This window comes from the organism of the source record quoted next, unplaced genomic scaffold, assembly GCF_019419815.1.
Source record: "Pyrus x bretschneideri cultivar Hongxiangsu unplaced genomic scaffold, Pyrus_bretschneideri_v1 Contig47, whole genome shotgun sequence".
In the NCBI taxonomy this organism is placed as follows: Eukaryota; Viridiplantae; Streptophyta; class Magnoliopsida; order Rosales; family Rosaceae; genus Pyrus; species Pyrus x bretschneideri.
The window spans coordinates 365,423-384,754 of record NW_025999784.1 but is presented as its reverse complement, the minus strand read 5'-3'; the positions used below and the strand labels follow the sequence as shown (position 1 = coordinate 384,754).

Sequence of the window (19,332 nt, the reverse complement as noted above, 5' to 3'; positions counted from 1 at the left end):
TGGGCCCAAGCTTCGGTTGCACCAAATTTAATACGTTTTCAGTTCTATAGGTTTAGAGAAACGTCCACTATAATTAAGGTTAGAGAAGTGTCAAGATGAGTGTTTTGTATTCCATTAAAAATTGTTCGGTAGGGGACTTTTTCGGCCAACAAGATATGTAAATTGTTCATTTTAACAATCTCTTGTTTTGAAGATTATCTTATTTTGAAGTCTAAACCATAAGAAGTGAAAACCGAACTTGGACGTAGATGCAAAAGTATAATGCTTTGATTAATTCGACTAAATTCAAGTCTAGACAAGGGCACATCTTCTATTGAACTAAGATCGGAATTTAAAAGTGTAGCTAATAACATCCTAAACCGATTGGATAAATCATAAACGTAAACATAGATTAGCAATTGATAATCTTCCAGCTTCTACTAAAGTAAGGCAAACTTCTATGCCCACACTTGTATGACTGTGTCCTGGATATTGTACCGAAGGACATGTAGGGTTAGGTTACACAAAGTCACTAATAATTGGAATTTCAGCATTCCTAAAGTTACTTAAACCCCTAAAATGTCTTAAAAAGAAAGATTAAAGATTAAACTTTTCAAGAGAGGTCAACTTAAAGGCATGTCTTTAAGGGACAAGATTGGACCAGTAGGGTTCTAACTGCCTTTTTAAGTGTCATGTCTTTTCCTTATATTATATTTTCCCATGCTCATTGTTCCCACTATGTACCTCTTTACATGTCAGTCTCACATTTTGATGCTCCAAATCAAAATGATTAAGGCTATCTCCAATCAAGGGCAGACCAAAGGGCTTGTTTTAGCCTTCTGGTACTCTAAGATATTAATATTTTAATGAACAATATATGACTATGTTTGCCTCCGTCTCCAACCGAAGGTCAAATGGCCATAGGGCTTGTTTTAGTTCTATCACAAAAAACCGTCTTCAACCAAGGGTCAAAGGGCCAAACATAATTTATTATTTAAATTTAAAAACTACAACAACTTAAATTCAAATCTGACAACAACTTATATTTAAAAATTACAACGGTAACTGGCCCAAAAAACCAAAAAAATTAGAACTTAAATTTAATGAATGGTTTAGGTATTTATAGGGAAAAAAAATTAGAATTTTTAAGAATTAAAAAAAAAAAGGGCCCAAAAGAAAAAAAAATTGAATACAACGAGTAGTAAGCTAGCCGTTGTATTCAAATTTTTGTTTAAGCATTATTGTCGGTTATAATCAACAAGAATACTTAGCCCTCTAGCCCACACCTGGCTGGCTGGCTAGCTACTTGTGGCCAGCTCGTTGGCCCTTTCAGATTTCGTGGGGCCCATGAGCCCTCTAGCCTAGCCCTCTGTTATACACTGTTTTCGGGCTATTTTCGACCCTCTAGACCTTTCGGTTGGAGATGGCCTAAATCTATTGGCTTATAAAGGTATCCAAATCAATGGCGTAGCCATAATTTTCAAATAATGGGATCAGAATATCAATAAAAAAAATAAAAATTGGGCAATTTCGTCAAGCACTTAGCAGACACCTGCTAATTTCTGTTAACATATGACGAAAAGTTTATGCCAACATGTCGACAACTACTATTATTTGTAGAGACTTGTCGAGGGTAAACGCATGATTCTGTAGAGTAATGTTAAAGACTACCAATACTTAGAAAGACAAATATGATAGAATAAAATAGAAAAAGTAGGAGAATACTGTTGTAATTTAATTTACTTTAGATGTTTATAAGAGTCAAATACAATATACAAACGAACATACATGAAGTTTTTTACGTTGTTGAAATCAAAGATAACCAATGATCTAAGGGCGGATCCACATAGGGACCTGGGAGGTCCCAGGATCCGTCGGCGATCCTAAATCCCTGCTATAAATTTTTCGGGGACCCCTCGTACTCGAGCATGAGGTCTATGCAGGTTGTAGGTTGCAAGTTGCAGTGGCTGTCTTCTTCTCGGAGAAGATGACCGCGCACCAAGAAGAAAGAAAATAAGAACCCTTCATGCCTGTCTCATCCTTGCTTCTGCCATGGTCTCATCCGTCGATGCCACCCACTTCTCTTCCAACCTTTCTCTGTCGTTTGGCGGGGGCAGTACATAAGCCCAAATTTCCCCAAATTATTTCAACCATCTTAGTAATTTTTCTTATGGGTGAAATTTCCTTCATAATGTTAGTAAGATGGATATGATCTGTCATGGGTTGGTGAAATTTGGGGGTGAAGCTGCCATGGCTTCGGAAAAATGGGGAGGGAGGCGGTTGGTGGAGGTATGGCAACTTTGTTCTTAGTGAGAGAGAAGGTGAATGTTTGGAAACTAGTAAAAGAGAAAAATGGTGTGTTTGGTTAGAAAGATAGTGGGAGTTTGAGGAGAGTTTTAATTGACCGGTGTCTTAAATTTAGTGGTTCATCAGATAATCAATAACTTAGGTACTCACTAGTAACTTATGAAACCTCGTAATGGACGCTGGAATTATGATTTTATAATTTGTAATATTGTTTTGCATATGATTTTTGAATGAAATGTATTATATTTAAATTTTTAATGTTATTTTTGTCTATAAATTGTTTGACCTTTATAATTGGGATCCCTGAGTTTAAAATCTTGGATCCACCACTACAATGATCCCATATTAGCTTTGCCATCGACCCAAATGGACTCGTATAATTGTCATATCCAGTTACAAACTCAGGTTCTTTGGTTCCACAAAAAGTTGAAGGCATATTGTATGTCTGTGTTACAGGATACTAAAAATTAAAGTCGGCTATGCTCTCTTTCCGGTCGGTGATTTAGCCCATGCTTGATTATGTAATATGCTCATAAAACAGTGTTCATTTCTTTGGCTTGATTTGTTTCAATTATTATCTTTAATTGGGAAATTATTGTGTGTAATCGGTGGTATATATCTCTCTCTTTTCTTCTTTATTTATTTATTTATTTATTTTAATCAAATCAAGTGACGGGAAAGACAAAAAATATAGAACTGGTAATTACACGAAAGGATCTCATGTTTACTAATGATTCGGTCAACTTTTTTATTTTTTTTATTTTATTAAACGTGTATTGTTTATGAATTTAAACTTAATGCTTTCTCCGATAAGGTAGAATTCCATATTAGGTGTTACAAGACCAAAATGTTCATACGTCAGTAAGAGGGTTTAGATGTTACAAGACCAAATGTTACTAGACCCTTAGTAAGAGCTGCATTACTGATTTAATCTAGAGAGTTTAATAATTAGAACTCATTTTACTCATTTCTTTCAAGTATTTTTGCATACATTTTCTCATCACCCTCCTCTTTATTTCTTGCTTTTCATTTAGTGTTTTCTTTCTGAGTGAATGATATTATCTTATCGTAATTTCTCTTCTCTTACGTTAGTTTTCGGCACAACTTTTATGCTCATTTTCATACGAAGTCTACTCCTCTTCAGTATTCTCTGTCGCGATTCTAAACTCTTCTCTTTCATTTAATTAGACTAATGTAATATATTGCTTATACTAAATATCTTTTCTTATAAAAATAAATAATAAAAACAATTAACCATCATCTCTCTCACACAGCAACTTTTTCAAATTTCATTAATGTAGATGTATCATCATCATCAATGTAAGAATTGAATGTGGTCTACTATAAGAAGGGTTTAGTCAAAATCTAAGTGATTGAGGGAATCTTCTTGGTTGTGGAAAAACTTAAGTGCCTTCTCCTTCATTTAAAATTTGAAGCAGGTTCATGCATATGCATCATGACTCTGTCCAACGTCTCTCTCCCCCTTAAATCCTCACTTTACGAACAAGAAAAATTGAATTTTTACAAACAAAAGATAATGAGTGCCTCCCTTCTCCTCCTGCCTAGTAAATTAATTGTAACACATATCAAATCTCTGTATCAACAAGTACACATTCACATCAAGTCAATATCTTTGTTTAGATCTTTTATAAGATGGTGGGGAACATTTTCCATCATGTAAAACTTTCTTTGGGCCAGAAATGGAAAAAAGAAAGAACTAATTAACTTGGTGACATGGAGAATGGCTACACAGAGAGAGAGAGAGAGAGAGGCACGAATGCAAACTGTAATTGTCCGTCACTGCAAAGCAAAACCAAAGAAAGATCCTCTCCGGATCCTATTTTAGGCAATCTTAGAGATTCTTTTTGTGAGGATATTAAGGATCCTCACGTTGTAACCATTTATCATACATCATATGGTCAGTTTTCGTCAGGTATTATTTGTGTTTAATTTTAAATAAAAGAAAATCAAATAATTTCTTATCGTACGATATACAATAAATAGCTAAGATGTGAAAATCCTTAGAATTTTCACAATTTAAATCCGGATGGGTTCTATATCCTTTGGTTTATATGGCTTGTTACAGATAGAGTCAAGTCGGTCTTCATTATCGTGGCTTGCGCCCATCTGATGGCTGCATAAAGATCACTTTGGTATTGAGGACTTGTTAAGGCCTTAAATTCCATTTCAAGCACAGGGTGACATTTGATAAAGTGATATATTAGAAGTGTGAAAAATAAATTAATATCGAACTCATTATTTAGATTTAAAATTTTTTAATTACAAATGAAAAAAAAAAATTATTAGACCATAAATGACAAGCTCATGGTGATATTTAAAATTGTTAATTTAATCGGTAATACAAATTTTTCACGTATATTTTTTAGGCTCTCATACATCTTGTTTAATTTCATCTGTTATTTTCGTTCAATTTTTTTAATTTGACGGTTAAACATCAAGAAAGTTTAGTGTGCAACGTTTTTTTTTCATTTTTAATCGGGAAGGCTTATCACAACACCTTGCAATTCATTGATTTCATCCACACTTCGAATATTGGACATCGATCCCCTCCTTTTTATAACCTTTACATTAGTGAGTTTTCTATCAAGCTGCTTATGAAACTGTATATATATATTTGACTCAGATTTAAAAAAAAAATTATAATATGTGTATTTTTTGTGTGTGTGTTCTTCATAAATAAGTTTTGCATGCATGTAAGGAACTATTTAGTGTTTAAAAGGTCTAAAGTTTATAAATGAATTTTTATATTTTACTATGCTATGGGTACTTATCATAAGTGTTTGATGATTAAATTGAAGTGTTGAAGCATATGTCTTGCATAAGAAATCTTATGCAATTAAATTAATTCTTTTTATAATTATGGTTCTACTACTTGCAATGAGATATTTTTTTAAGAAACTGCACACTTATTGGATAAAACATGTGGTTCTACCACTTGCAATGAGATTTTTTTCAAGAAACTGCACACCTTAAACTTGGTGTTGATTAGTAATCGGTCGCAAAATTGTCTCTCAAACTTTGACACGAAGTCACATTCCTTGAAAGCTATACATTTTCTTTTTTTGAGGTGGAGGGAGAGCCATGTTCGTTTATGCAAATAGATAATCAGTTGATGTTAGAGGAGAAACATACGGCAGAGAAGACGAGCCGGAGAGAGATCGAAAGCCAAGTTGCAAGTGTGTGATTAAGAACCTAGAAGGAGCCAAAAATATAATGGAGTGTTGGAAAATGTATAAAGATATGTCAGTCATAGACATTTCTATTCTCTCCTCACAAATTAAATTGCATAAAACGACTGGCTTTCCCCGCTTCCAACTCTCTGTAATAATTATAATCCAAATCCCAATGCCTATCTTTCTCCCCTAACAATGCCCTAACTTCTTGAAACTTGCCCTATTTGACCAACCCAACTTACACTCCTAGAGATAATACATCAACTCGATCGTTTGATTTATTTTTTGGATTGGATAACACTTGGTTAAACTCTAATAACTTGGGTTTATTTAGTGATAGTTTGCTATAAGTATGATACTTGTTATCAAAATTATCGATTTATTGGAATAACAGCCTTCGGACTTTGTCTGCCTTTTTCTTGAGATTCATAGTTGCATTACTAATAACTTCCTTGTTCGTAGACAATGCAAATTATGTGTGACGACCCGTCCCAAATTATTATATATTTTTCTCCCCGAGTGTGTAAGTGACGAATATGCCCTCGTTGGCTTGGTGACGTGGATGCACATATGTAGTTTAAAATTTTACGGCGATTAAAGATCGAGATTGGGTAGAAATATAATTTTGGGTTGCCTATCACTTATTCACCAATCATTTTAGTCCCTATATTCTTGAGCCAATTAGATTTGGATTGTTTTGTTTTCTTTGGGCCAACTAGAACCTAACTCTTTCTCTCTTCCTCACGGCATCCCAATTAGGGCTTATGATCATTTTCTTCTAACCAATCCCGGGCGCACACACACATACACCCACACACGTACGCATCCTTCTTCTCTCCCTCACCTTCTCGACCTTTCCTCGTCCGTAAACCGTAGCACCCATACACCCAACCATCATCAACTTGCACGGATCGAGCTTTTGAAGACTACCTTTGTGTTCCTTGCAAGCTTAGGAACCTAACTGTACCCTTAGTTCGAAGAAGGAATCACGGGAACTCGAGAAACCATAACCTCCGGCGAGGTGAAGTTTGCTCCGTCACGATCCTGACGTGATTTCGAAGTTTTATGGTTTAGTAAGGTACCCACTCAACTTCCCTAACATCTTGGAGCAATTTTGGAGTGGTTTGGACATCGGAATAGTCGAGTTCTTGAAGTTCCAATTTTGGTTGGTTGTTCCAAGGATAATTCTGACTGTTTTCCGTTAGATTTTGGACCTCTAATATGTATGGTTGTGTTGTACTCTTTAAGACCTTTAAATCCATGTAAGTTTCTTGGATTTTGGTTGAGAATTGGAGAGGATATTAAACTTTGAAATTTTTCCAGAAACCGTCGAGTACAAACGGCGGCTGGTTGCGGATTCCGGCAAGTCACCGGAGAAGAAGAGGAATATTCCGTCAACTTTGACGAAATATACTGATGGTGTAAGGTAACTCCGTTAGGATTTAATGGAATATTCTACTATTTTAACGGAATATTCCCTAACGCCGTTAAGGATTCTGTCAGTGTGCCAGGCACGTGCCTGCGCATGTGACGTCCAAAAATTATTCTAAAAATATGGAGGTGTTCGTGTTGTCGAGTAGATCATTTTGGTATATTCAAACACCCCATTTGAGCAACGTATGAGAAGTTATTCCTCTGGTTTATGTATGTGCTTTAAAATGAACGAAAAATTGGTTATTTCACATATAGGTGAAACGTACTTCGAGGACAAGCGTGGACAAGCAAGATTGAGAGGCTACGATCCTGCTACTTATTAGTGAGTGGGCATTTGCTTTCTATATATATATACATACATATATATATATATATATATTTCCAAAACATCTTTTTTCAAAATGATTTATGCTTTAAATGCCATGTCGAAAATGAGTTACATTTTAAGTATTTCATTATTATCAATCATGAATTATATTGTTTGATACTGCGGAGGCTCAGGTAAGCTTCAGGTGAGTATATTGCACATCGTTATGCATAGATGCATTTAGAGCTCATCATTGCTGCAACCCAGTGATAGTGCTCCCGCCCGAGATTAAAGCACAGTCCTTCACGTGATGTTCACCTCCCGCACCACACTTTCACCTTGGATCCAAGTTTGGTGCCAGCCCTGTCATATAGACCACAATAGGTGGTTCTGACTCGTAGGTGGCATGCGATTATTCGCACAACCTTCACATGATCGTAGCACTTGAGCGTACATAACACCTAGCCCTATCGTACAGATTACAATAGGTGGTTCCGATTCGTGTGCTAGCATATACTGATGAGCTATGGGTCCAGTCGTACAGGTGACTCCGACTAGCATATACTTTATATTGATTTCACCTGACTTACATCTTTTAGTGTGGAAACATTATGACATGGCATATTACAGTTTTTACTAGCCTTGTGCATTGGTATTCGTATGTGTATACGTAGTATTATTTTCTAGAAACTATACGGGTTTTACAGTGAGGGATTATTATGTTCAGAAAAGATAAATGTGTTTTCAAATGTTTTGTTTTTGCCCACTCACCCTTCTGTTTTGCGCCCCTCCAGGTCCTAGGTAGCTGTACATCTTAGTGGCTCACAAGGACTTCTCGGCGGTTCTGACGATCTACTAAATAAGTGTAGGGATCTTCTCCCTGTTTTGTATAATTAGCACTTAGTTGGGTTGACTGCACTGTTGGATTGCCTATGCTCTGAATACTTGTATTTGGTACTTGATCCTTTCACGCACTTATTTTTATCACTAGTTAAATAAGCTTAAGTTAGTTTTTATTTATTCACATTTACTTATTACTATCATCACTTCTGTAGCACACTTGACTACGTCACCCTCACGTGACAGCTAGCACGTCTAGACTTTGGTCGCGGTGTGTCATTCTGAATTGTCTTTCATTCCAAGACATAATTTATAAAAATAATTGCTTAAGGACAAGAGAAATGAGCCATTTTAATCATAATATTTGTACAATGCATGCATAATATAAGTATGAAGTATTCTCCTTTATTTTATAGAAGATTAGGCCACCTTCAACTAAAGGGTCCAGAAGGCCGAAAATAGCCCGAAAACCGTCTCCAACCGAGGGTCAGACCAAATGGCTCGTGGGCCCTACTGGACAAAAAAGGGCCACCCGGTCGGCCCAGAGTAGCCAACCAGCTGGCCCCAGGCCAGGCCACATGCTGACGTCATATTTGGTTTTTTTTTTTTTTTTTTTTTACAATATTTAAAAATGCTATTTTTTTTCCCTATAACTTTCTAAGTTATTAAACAAGATTAAGTAACATTAAACAACATAAAAACTAAAAAAAAATTTAACAACATGAAACTTAGACAATATTTTTAAAAACATTTAACAATATGAAAATTATTGACAATCCCAAAACATAAAATGATTGAGGTAATTTAATTTAAGTAACCATAGTAGTTCAATTAAAATAATAAATTATGTTTGGCCCTATGACCCTTTAGCCCTTGGTTGGAGATGGTTTTTTTTTCACAAGACTATGTTTGGTCTATGACCCTCTAGCCCCTCAGTTGGAGATGGTAAGAAATATGGCCCTGCACTGTTCATTAAAATATTAATTTTTTGGATGACCAGAGGGTTAAAACGAGCTATCTGGCCAGCCTTCAATTGGAGATGACCTTAGCTCTTCTCAAATAATCCTAAGTCCACTCTAATTAAAACTTATTACAAGCCAATTGCTATAGATATATATATATATATATATATATATATATATATCATACTTCAACAACATCAGCCGGAAATTTTCACTTCAAAGATTACCACATAAGATATAAAATCAGAATCGTTGCACTAAAAAAATTCACAAAGGCATTGTAACTGTAAATTTTATACAGTAATGTTTTAGAAGTGAAAGGTAAAGATGTATAACAACATACACACAAATATTATCCCTTTTTGAAAATTATATATATATATATATATTCTTTTACCATGTTACTATGTAACAAAACTCATGATCCAACATTGTATCATCCCACAATTTACTTTATTTTGTACTCCAGGAAAGTGGTAAAATACAATCATACAAAAAAAACAAATATAAAATCGTACCCATAATTCATATGAGATTTGATTAATCCAAAATATTTATTTACATTACATGCACCCCACAACCTTACAAAGGACCTTAAATAACTTGATTGAATCCCTTTGTCTTTTATCTTAACACGACATGTAACTGGAAACTCAATCTCTCAATCCCCCGTTGCACGTGCAGCAGATACAGCTTCAGCCTTCAGCTAGTAGTCATGTGACTTGTTGCTCGCAAAGTGCAGCAACGTCGAACGTCCAGACCTGACAGAGAAAACAGCATTCCAGATCTCAGTGAAGGCCCTGATAATAATGCCGTGGTTGCAGGGCGAGTTGAGCTGCAGGAAACAGTTGAGAAGCTCCCGGAGATCGTCTTTCGAGTATATCTCGTTCTCCAGTATCATCTGTAGCATCGAGTGTCGAAAGTCCAAGTAAGGGTCGCCGGAGTCTTTCTCCACAGCCACGCTTTCGTTGCCGATTCTACCGAAGCCCCTGACGGGTCTCGTGGCTTTTGCGTCGGAATTTGTGACTAAAAATGGAGCACAGTCGTCTTTGTAGACTTTGTTGTTGTTGTTGTTGTTGTTGTTGCGTGGGGTTGAAGAAGAAGAAGAAGAAGAAGGAGGGAAGTGGTTGTACTTGTTTTGTTTTAGGGTTTTGGAGGAGGGTTTAGGTTTAGGGTGGAATATTTGGAAGAGCTTAATAGGTTTTCTGCAGCTGCATCCTATGTCGACCGTGACTTTGCTCAACCGGAGCTTTCTTCTGGTTGTTGTAGGCATCGTGTGTGTTTTAGGGGGAGGGAGAGGGAGGGAGAGAGAGAGAGAGAGAGAGAGAGATTAGTTTAGTTGAGGAAGTGAGTGAGAGTTGTTGGGATAAGGGGATTTGACTATAAAGTGTTCATGTGAGCTCCTGAAGGGTCCCCTACATGCTAAAATGGCTGTTCTGTGAGTTTATTCCAGTGACAGTCTCGTCTATACCGCACAATTTGACTACGAAAAATATGTACTTGATGGGTTGCTTCCTAGTCATCATGGTGTGCTAGTTCTTGATGGTTGGGGCCAGGAACAGAGTTAGAAATTTCTTTTAATGAGGGCAATCAGAGAATCAATTAAGAAAATTTTATTATAGTATGAATTATAATCAATATAAAAATAAGAATGATTTCAAATGATAATGTATCACAATTCCAATGTTATTTCAATGTAGTAGTGGAAAGTGGCAAAGTGATAAGAAAAATATTAATACATAATTATGCAAAAGTGAGGTTTTTCGGTTTGAATGACAGAATAAGAGTACTTTTGCTCATATAATATTTGATATAGAGTATATGCAGTATGAAAGTATGCTGGATGCTAGGTACATATATTTTTTTCAAAAATAACGCATGTGTATTATATAATTGTAGTTTGCGACTTAATAAAAGAATCACTTGAGTGGGGGCATATACCCCCACTGAGCCTTCATTGGCTTTGTCCTTGGTTGGAGCTGTCAGTAGGCTAGTCAATTTGTACACCATTTGTTAACGCGACACAACACAAAAATAATAAGTTTTAGAGTGAGTTAATTTGTTAGTTATATTGTTATAGAGTCATTTTTTAAGAATCCGATAAGATATCGTTTGCCAAATCTAGATATTAGGCATGACAATTTCTTGCATGACGTGTTAACCCAACACGACACGACTTGTTAACGAATCACATCGTTATTTAGTCATTTGTTAAGAATCCATTAAGATAACGGATTTGACACGACATGACCTGATAAGATAACGTATATGATACGAAAATGACCCGTTAAGATAACAAATATGACACGAAAATTACCTATTAAATTAGCAGATATAACACAAAAACGGCGAACACCATCCGATTGCGAGGCCTACTCTCAAGTGATGCAAAGCTAATAATTAAATCACTGCTCATTGTCACCTCTATACACCTCCTAATGTTAGAAAATGATGTCCAAGATAATTTCCCTACTTCATTTTCATGGTTAATTGTAGACAAAATTAAATAATATTACTTCACCAAAACAAAAAATTATAATTCAGGATGAGTAATACTTATATTGTAAGCACTCACAAGTCTCACGTAAATAAATCCTTCATAAATCTTATTTATACTGATCAATAAATATAGTACAAATACTTTAACTAAAGACTTTACACAAATTTGATGCTTGAGTTAGTGAGAGAGGGACATACAACCGGTTATGCATAAAAATCCTCCGTGGTCCCCAACCAGATAGCATTAGTCCGGTCTTATATGAGAGATAAGGAGAACAGATATACAACCAGTCATACAGAAGAATCTGCCCTTGTCCACAAGTAGGCAGCTCAAATCCATCCACTGCTTCTAGTATAACTAATCAAGCAACAATCAAAACTTTAAGACTTACTTTATTTATTGACTTATCCATCCAAATGAAAGTCTAATATTTGCATCCTAAAGACAAACATGGTGGGCTAGATAGAGCAGGTATATCTATGATGCTTGATTGTTCTTGATCAAGCCTGCTACATGCTCAGCAACCCACAATGAGCCAGCCTCAGTGCAACCAAAAGCATGAGTGTGGCCCTCTCTTTCAATTGATAGAGCAACATCTGGGACCTGCTTTGAAATCTGGGACCCACAGATATACAAAGTAGTAAGATGCCCAGTAAGGCATATTAGAAAATGCCAAAAGCAAAAGTAAACCAAAGGGAAGTGAAATTTGCACGCCATTTTACACCTTCTACACACATTTTCTTAATTACGGCACTCTGATTTTCTTTTGATTTGTTCAATCTAATAGCTAGAAAAAAGTAGGGTGCGCAAGAGGTGAGAAAGGGCGTTCAAAAGTTATCTCCGCAAACAAAATTGCAACACACGCTTAACACTCAATAGCATCAACTGCAACCATTTTATCTCTCTTTTTACCAACGTGCATGACATTAGCAGCAAATATTCAATCTGTATATTAAGAATTCTGACCATATCTTGTACCTGCTTGGAAAGAAAGCCAATACAATGGTCATTTAAAGCTTCTGAATCAATGTTTATCCAGGACAAACTGTAATCATATACTTTTCTAACATGAAAGCCATAAGAATCACCATACACCTTGTGATTGACATGTAAATTGTGCCTGCATATTTCAGGCGAGTAGCACTGGGAGTTAAAGGTATCTGGGAATCTCAGGGGTCTGGAAGGTCATGAAACTTACCATATAATTTTTAAAGCATAAATGCATTCGCAACATATTCATATGCACAAACAGGCAGGGAAACAATATCCCTCTTAAATCTTATTGACACTTGACTTCCAAACTCAACATTGAAAAGAACTCCTTAAATTACCTCTTCAAACATTTGCAATGGACCCCAGTGATCATCAATGCCGAACAAAAATGCTATTTTGTGCTGGTTTCCCCTCATGAATGCCCAATCTGGTGTTGCTGAAAGCTGACAGTGGAGTCCTATGGTAAGCACAAAATATGTATACCACAGTTCTAACTTTCCTAGATGAACTATGCAGCAATTTTGGTGTTTGTTGAAGCTGAAGAGGCTATATATGCAAAGAGAATATCATATCTTAACAAAAAAATAGTGTTGTGTTGAATACATAGTTGAACACCATCATGGTAACTTTTCAGTCAAATATTTAACTTTCTGTTAACACGAGGATAACAGATTGAATGCATACATGATTACCATATTACCAATTAGGAAAGAACTCATTCGTATCGCATCAAGGATGCACCCAGTAGATGCAGTAGCACAAAACCAATATACATTTAAAAGTAAGAACTAGATTTTCAAAATATGGATGAGAATCTAAAGGGAAGTAATAGTTGCATTTTCATGATCACCATGAAAGCATGTGGAGGTAATAACTCTATTTTCAGAGAGGATGAAAATATCAACATAAAAGGAGGAAGCGGGTGAAAAAAGTTTTACTATTTACAAAATCACATGAACCATGTTAAAGTTTCAGTTTAATTTGGAAGTCAGTGACTACAGTTTTCGAAAAACAATATTAGTAACTTTCATGATCAATTACAACTAAAATCTTAAATTTACAAAAAGCCAATAGTTTTACCTTTCTGAATTCTGTCATTGCCATGAAGAGGACATTCCGCATGGTATGGTACTGCAAGTTCACAAATCAAATGTTCATGGAAAAATATTCAAAACACATGCACAATAGCGTGCACACAGTCATGCACAAAAAACACATTGCTTCATGGAGGCAAATAGTTTAATCAGCAGAACACTGGTATAAGTATAAGCTCCTTCATAATAAGAGATAACCAGAAAAGAAAAGATTTTTGACGTTTTTGAAAGTATGTATGACCTAAGAAGCCAACTTCACCAATCTATTACAAGACAAACCTTTACCTTTACCAAGTGAGAGCAAGTAGCCTCAACTGCAGTAGCTGACCAGAGCTTCCCAAGGAATGTGGTCACAATTAACCTCAACAATCGGATAGGAAACAATCCCAAGAGTGCAACAATTAAGCTCAAGACAACACTTAGAATACGGGACCTGAAACACACTATTCTGTATTGTTAATCTCTATGAATGGCTACTGTTACAACTAATATCACTAGAATGAGTTTTAAAAGAACCCCGCCAATATACATTAGGACCAAGTGAGAATTCCAATGAATGGCTAAAAACGGGAGATGTTATTGGCACTCTAAAGAAGTCATCCGGCATTCCTCCCACATAAACACATAAACGAGAAACTCAACTTGGAGGAGAGTAGGATGACATTTTGGAGTGTCAATAACAGTTCCCTGAACAATTCATCAACTGTCAATTTTCTCATTGAAAGTTCAACTTTTATTTTCGCATAAGTGAAACCAACAAAACTAAACAGACACCACTGAAAGTAGGCATGAAATATAAAAGTAAAACCAAAGGTACCAGCCACAGGAAAAATTTCATTATAATAACTGCCTATTGCATGTGCATGAAGCACACTAATGCATAGGACAGAACAAAAAACATGCATAAAAAAGAAAGAATTTTACGCTGCAAGCTTCCCAATGAAAGACTGCTGTACGGATTGTCGGTTTAAGGCCAAAAAAGGATATAGTCCAACACAAAATGTCACCTACAATTCCATAAAACATGTAGCAGGTTCTCTATAGTCAGAAGCCTATGGGTGGTAGTAATAATATGGCAAGTGACTGAGTGAGAAGTAGACAACATTGTACAAGGTTGTTGTCACCTTCTCTGGAGACTTCTGGAACATTTCTAGAGATATATATGAACCAATAGAGTGCCCAACCTGCAGGAAACTAAACTTCAGCTTTTTTATAAGATAATCAAAGTCAGAAACAAAAAAAACAAAAAAAATTCAATCTTTTTTTCATGTAACCCTGTGGATGAATTGGTGATCACTGAACTTGTTGAGATCACCACCTGACAAAACAACTTTCGAACAAAAAAAAAAAAAAATCATGGTATACTAATAATCCTAGTTCAGAACCAGGAAGTGCTGACAGATCTTCATCACCTAACCATTGATCGAAGGCTAAAACACACACATATTGAAGGATTACTAAAAATCTACACAGGAGAAACACCATATGGATAACACCCGAATGAAAGAAAAAAACCCAGAGTAAGAGAGGGCACTTGATCACAAAGCTTATGTTCTTAGTACAGAAATTTCAGAACATAGTTGCATATAGATATAGTCATGAAAAAAAAACCTACTCTCAGTAAACAATCACACACAAAAACTGAAACAAGAGAACATTTTGTGTTGACACTGGGAAATGCTTCGTATACTAACACTTAGACTAAAAAAAAACATCGAAGCAGCTTCTGATCAAGGGGTGCTTGATTGTTAAGTAAAGATGGATGTGTATTTGCAATATCACTGATGTATATGCCACCAATAAGTTTAGCAGATACAGCTTCACTGATAAGTAATTGCTACAGAACTCAAATGCAAGAGATATCCAACTTGGTCCAAGAATCTTAAGGTGATTTAGGACCAGAATCAACAGATACTGCACTTATACGCCCCTCTTCTCCACACAGCAGACAATAAACTGAAAATAGAAGCACAAATTGGAGATAGAAAATTATCACACCAGTAATATAGGAACTTCATTATTTTGCAACTCCTGTTTGATGAAGTCCATCTGCAAGTACGACTTTAATTAGCAGTCAAAACTGTATGTGACACTCTACACTATTTTTTATTTTATTGAGGAACCAGACACTATTATAACTAATAAGTTCCAATATAGACAAATTGGCTGAAGAGTGCCATTAGGAAAACTATTGAAATGGAGATTTGAAAAATAAAGGTAAGATCTGGAAGTCAAAGTTGGATTCTGTTTTAAAAGAGAAAATGCAAGGGATTGGAATGACATGAAAAACTGTACGCTCAGAAGCTCAATTCAGATATTTGGATTTAAAATTCAGTCATTGTTAATACCAGCAGATCAACTACAACACATTTGATTTGGGAGGCAATGACATTCAATATGTTTCACTCCATTATGCAGGATATTAAACCACCACACCACCAACTTGAGGTGCACCACAAATCTCTTATCTCTCTTATCTGGCCAACCATTTCTCAAAAGCAATAAAGCAAGCAGAGTTTACCTTATGATCAATTTGTTCTTGCAATGAGAACAGCCTTCCATGCTCCCAATTCTAACAAAAAGAGAATATTATTTGACAATCATGCCCATGCCACAGATTGCTGAAGCATAGATATATATTGCGTGTGATATGAAAAACACAGTAAACCATTTCTTAGGCTGAAGGACCATAAAAAGATCAAATATCTGATTAATTAATGATACAAATGTCATGAAAGTAACATTAAACTAAAATAGAAAGGCAAAGCCAGACTTGCAAGAACTATACCATATTTATTATGGAAGGTCAAAATCCCAACTTGCATGCATAATTGGTTGAAATCTAATCCTACAACGGTCTTAAAAACCTTTGTAACTTTCAGATTCAGAAACATGTAAACCTGAGGCCAATAAGATGACCACCACCCTTTTATCACTAACCCAACTACCCAAGACATATACCATTGTTCCTTTTAAAAACGTAACTTATGACACCCCTACTCAGCTTGTTTTAGCGCTGCTCTCCAAGAAAAAGGCAACAAGACCTGTAAGTGGCTTTCAGCTCATGCATCTGTGATCTGTCCAAATTAATTACCTTTAACTAAACAAAGATCAAAGAGACCTTTTGCTGGTTCACTTCATGCACTCCAACTGATAAAGTATTTCAATTTACACATATTTTGAAGCTCGGGACTACAATATATTCCATGAATCGCCCCTAATTTTTATTTGTCTTCAGTCTTCACATTACAGAGAAATTAACATATTGCTAATTGAATAGACGAAACCTTATTAAAGCTAAGATAGGATTAGCCACACAAACCAAGGGTTAACCATATTTTATGTTCATACAATTTCAGTAGGCTTTACAATGGGCAGCCAGCAAAACATACTCATCATCAGTTGCAAGGGAAAGAAAAGTACAGCATTAATGATCAGGAGCAAAAAAGGCAAAGAAGTGAAATTTGATGCAAATAGTAAACGAGTATGGCCTAACCTTGTATAAGCAAAAAGTAATACCTTTTTGGTGTGAGATATATGTCCAACAGCTGATGATAGACACAAGAATGCAAACAAATTAGCATATTTTTTACACTTTCCGAAACTCTTAACTAATAATAACATACAACAAACACCAAAGTCTTGCCTGTCACAGAAGCAGTTCCACCCAGCAACTCATACAGCGACTCCACAAAGTCTTTGTAAAATGAAACAACACCTACAATACCGAAAACCCAAATCGTAACTCTCAAAATTGAATCAATCCCACCCACACAAACACAAAAACCCACCTGGATTTCCAGGTATAACAAGAACATGCAATGCTGGATTGTCAGCAGGGATCTCCAGTATTTCAGTGGTGAAACTGAAACAAAAAAAAAAAAAACCCAATTAACAAAACAATCGCCACTAAAACTATCACACACCACAAAGAATTTGGAGCCAAAAAAGTGAGAACCTTGACACATTGCATATACGAAACGTAGCACGCCTCTTCACTCGAATCGCTTCAGATTCTGAATTTTCCTGCTCACCCATTTCTCTGCTTCCACAGTATAATCTGTAGCTTGCCCTTGGCCTTATATAACTAAAAAAATATCGATAACGGAGTTTCACTTCAGAATTTAGACGCATATGTCCTACAATACAAAAATCTCATATAGGAGAACAAAATCAAATATGAACGTCTAATTACACCGATGTTTTTTTGTGATAAAACCAGACCTGTGGTGTTGTGCAGGTGGTAAGGTACAAGTTAAAGGACAATATCGGTGTGATTGGACCATACAGCATCCTATGGCTACTGCTAGGCTGCTAGCTATTTCTCTCTAAAAAGTGTATGAGTTTATGGAGGCCTCGTACTTGTTTAGGACAATTAATTCATAATTTGAAAACCAAACTTGTAGGCTTTTTGGATGGGTGGGAGTAAGAAACGGAGACGTTACCTGAAACCAGAAGAGGGTGAGATAGGAAAGAGCCGAAGAAGCATCTCTGTATTTCGGTCTTCTATTTACTAATATTTTTTCCAAAGTTTTTTATTGTCCTTATTTTGTGGGAGGTAGCTATTTAATTGAACAAATTAAAAAAAAAAAAATTAAGAGTCATAAATAAGAAAAAAAATAGGAGGAAGCTATGAACAAATTACAGAAAATGAAGGTGTGTAAAAATAGTTGTACGGATATATAGCTATCAATCAAATTGTTGAATATGCTCTCTCAAGAATCTGAAAGAACTTAGCCAATAAATTTGAGTCACTTCAAGGGCAATGTATAGTAGAACTAGAAGGCATCTAGCTTAAATAAAAAGAAACTTTTGTAGTCTAACATGTGTTGCTAATTTACGTGTTCTAATATAGTTACGACAAGTTTTCGTTGGAGATTTTATTGTTGTGCCAAAGCACACCTACGAGTTCAACACACACGAGTCAATATTGCTGATATTCCCTCCACTTTAACAACCCGAAAGAAATAAGTTTGGAATTTTACTACAGGGCCTTAGCAATATGTGTGTGTGGTACCTTTAGGATGGATGACTCTCCTCATCCACCGATGTGGGACTCCAATCATAGCTATAATCTCAACCACCAAACCCAACAATTGTTGGTACTAAAACGGTGAGTTTATGTTAGAATTTGTTATTAACTATATAATTCTAACTTTCATACATTAATTTCGTTCCAATTTCATATATAAAGTGAAATTGTGTGACACTTTCGTACTTCCGTTAGCGGTTTTTTATTCTTCATCATTTTCAGTGCTTGTTGACTTTTAAATTGCTAATAACAATTATGTTTTGTGATATAAATAATCTAAAAATATATATTATTAATGAACACCTTTCACTGCCTTGCCATTTCAGCTAGTGTGGTTTCTTCATTCTTCAGCTCTAATTGGAAACCAAAATGCAAGGTTGATATTTCTTTTGAGTAGGTCATTCGATGGCATCCCCCTCACCAAGACGTTATAAAGTTAAACTTGGATGGTTCTGTCACTCCGGAGACAGTTGATGTTGCTTTTGTGTCAAGGAATTATGAGGGTCAAGTTATTGGTACTAGTGCTTTCAACCTAGACGGAGTAACTATTTCAGTGGCTGAGGCTATGAGTTCGAGGGAAGGATTAAGGTTTGCTAGATGTAAAGGCTTCAAAACATTCTGGTGGAAGGAGATTCAAAGTTAATCAGCTGCACATTTCAAGGAAAATGAGACGTCCATTGGAACCTAAAT

General features: G+C 35.8%; 2 protein-coding genes and 1 long non-coding RNA gene across 7 annotated transcripts; 1 reads left to right on the top strand and 2 right to left on the bottom strand.

Annotated features, from left to right (window-relative positions):
- Positions 1-6,213: 6,213 nt before the first annotated feature.
- LOC125469915 lies at positions 6,214-7,216 on the top strand. Its single transcript, XR_007252202.1, has 3 exons — positions 6,214-6,558; positions 6,804-6,906; positions 7,170-7,216. It is a non-coding gene; the product is annotated as an uncharacterized LOC125469915 (long non-coding RNA).
- Positions 7,217-9,499: 2,283 nt separating this feature from the next.
- LOC103961700 (transcription repressor OFP6-like) lies at positions 9,500-10,394 on the bottom strand. The gene has a single exon (XM_009374287.3). The coding sequence runs from the start codon at positions 10,294-10,296 to the stop codon at positions 9,730-9,732; it is 567 nt and encodes a 188-aa protein (XP_009372562.1). The 5' UTR covers positions 10,297-10,394; the 3' UTR covers positions 9,500-9,729.
- Positions 10,395-11,603: 1,209 nt separating this feature from the next.
- LOC103961701 (lipid droplet-associated hydrolase) lies at positions 11,604-18,213 on the bottom strand. 5 transcript variants are annotated; one of them, XM_048568127.1, is made up of 13 exons: positions 18,056-18,213; positions 17,569-17,697; positions 17,402-17,475; positions 17,257-17,328; positions 17,130-17,158; positions 16,132-16,182; positions 15,609-15,659; positions 14,735-14,794; positions 14,535-14,617; positions 13,890-14,043; positions 13,597-13,647; positions 12,855-12,959; positions 11,604-12,138 (listed from the first exon to the last, which is right to left on the bottom strand). In XM_048568127.1, exons 1-13 carry the CDS (start codon positions 18,097-18,099, stop codon positions 12,001-12,003), a joined length of 1,041 nt encoding a protein of 346 aa, XP_048424084.1. In that variant the 5' UTR covers positions 18,100-18,213; the 3' UTR covers positions 11,604-12,000. The 5 variants fall into 5 exon arrangements, with proteins under 5 accessions (XP_048424084.1, XP_009372564.1, XP_048424083.1 ...); XM_009374289.3 differs by having other exon boundaries at positions 13,896-14,043; XM_048568126.1 differs by lacking the exon at positions 18,056-18,213 and adding an exon at positions 17,835-18,049.
- Positions 18,214-19,332: the final 1,119 nt, after the last annotated feature.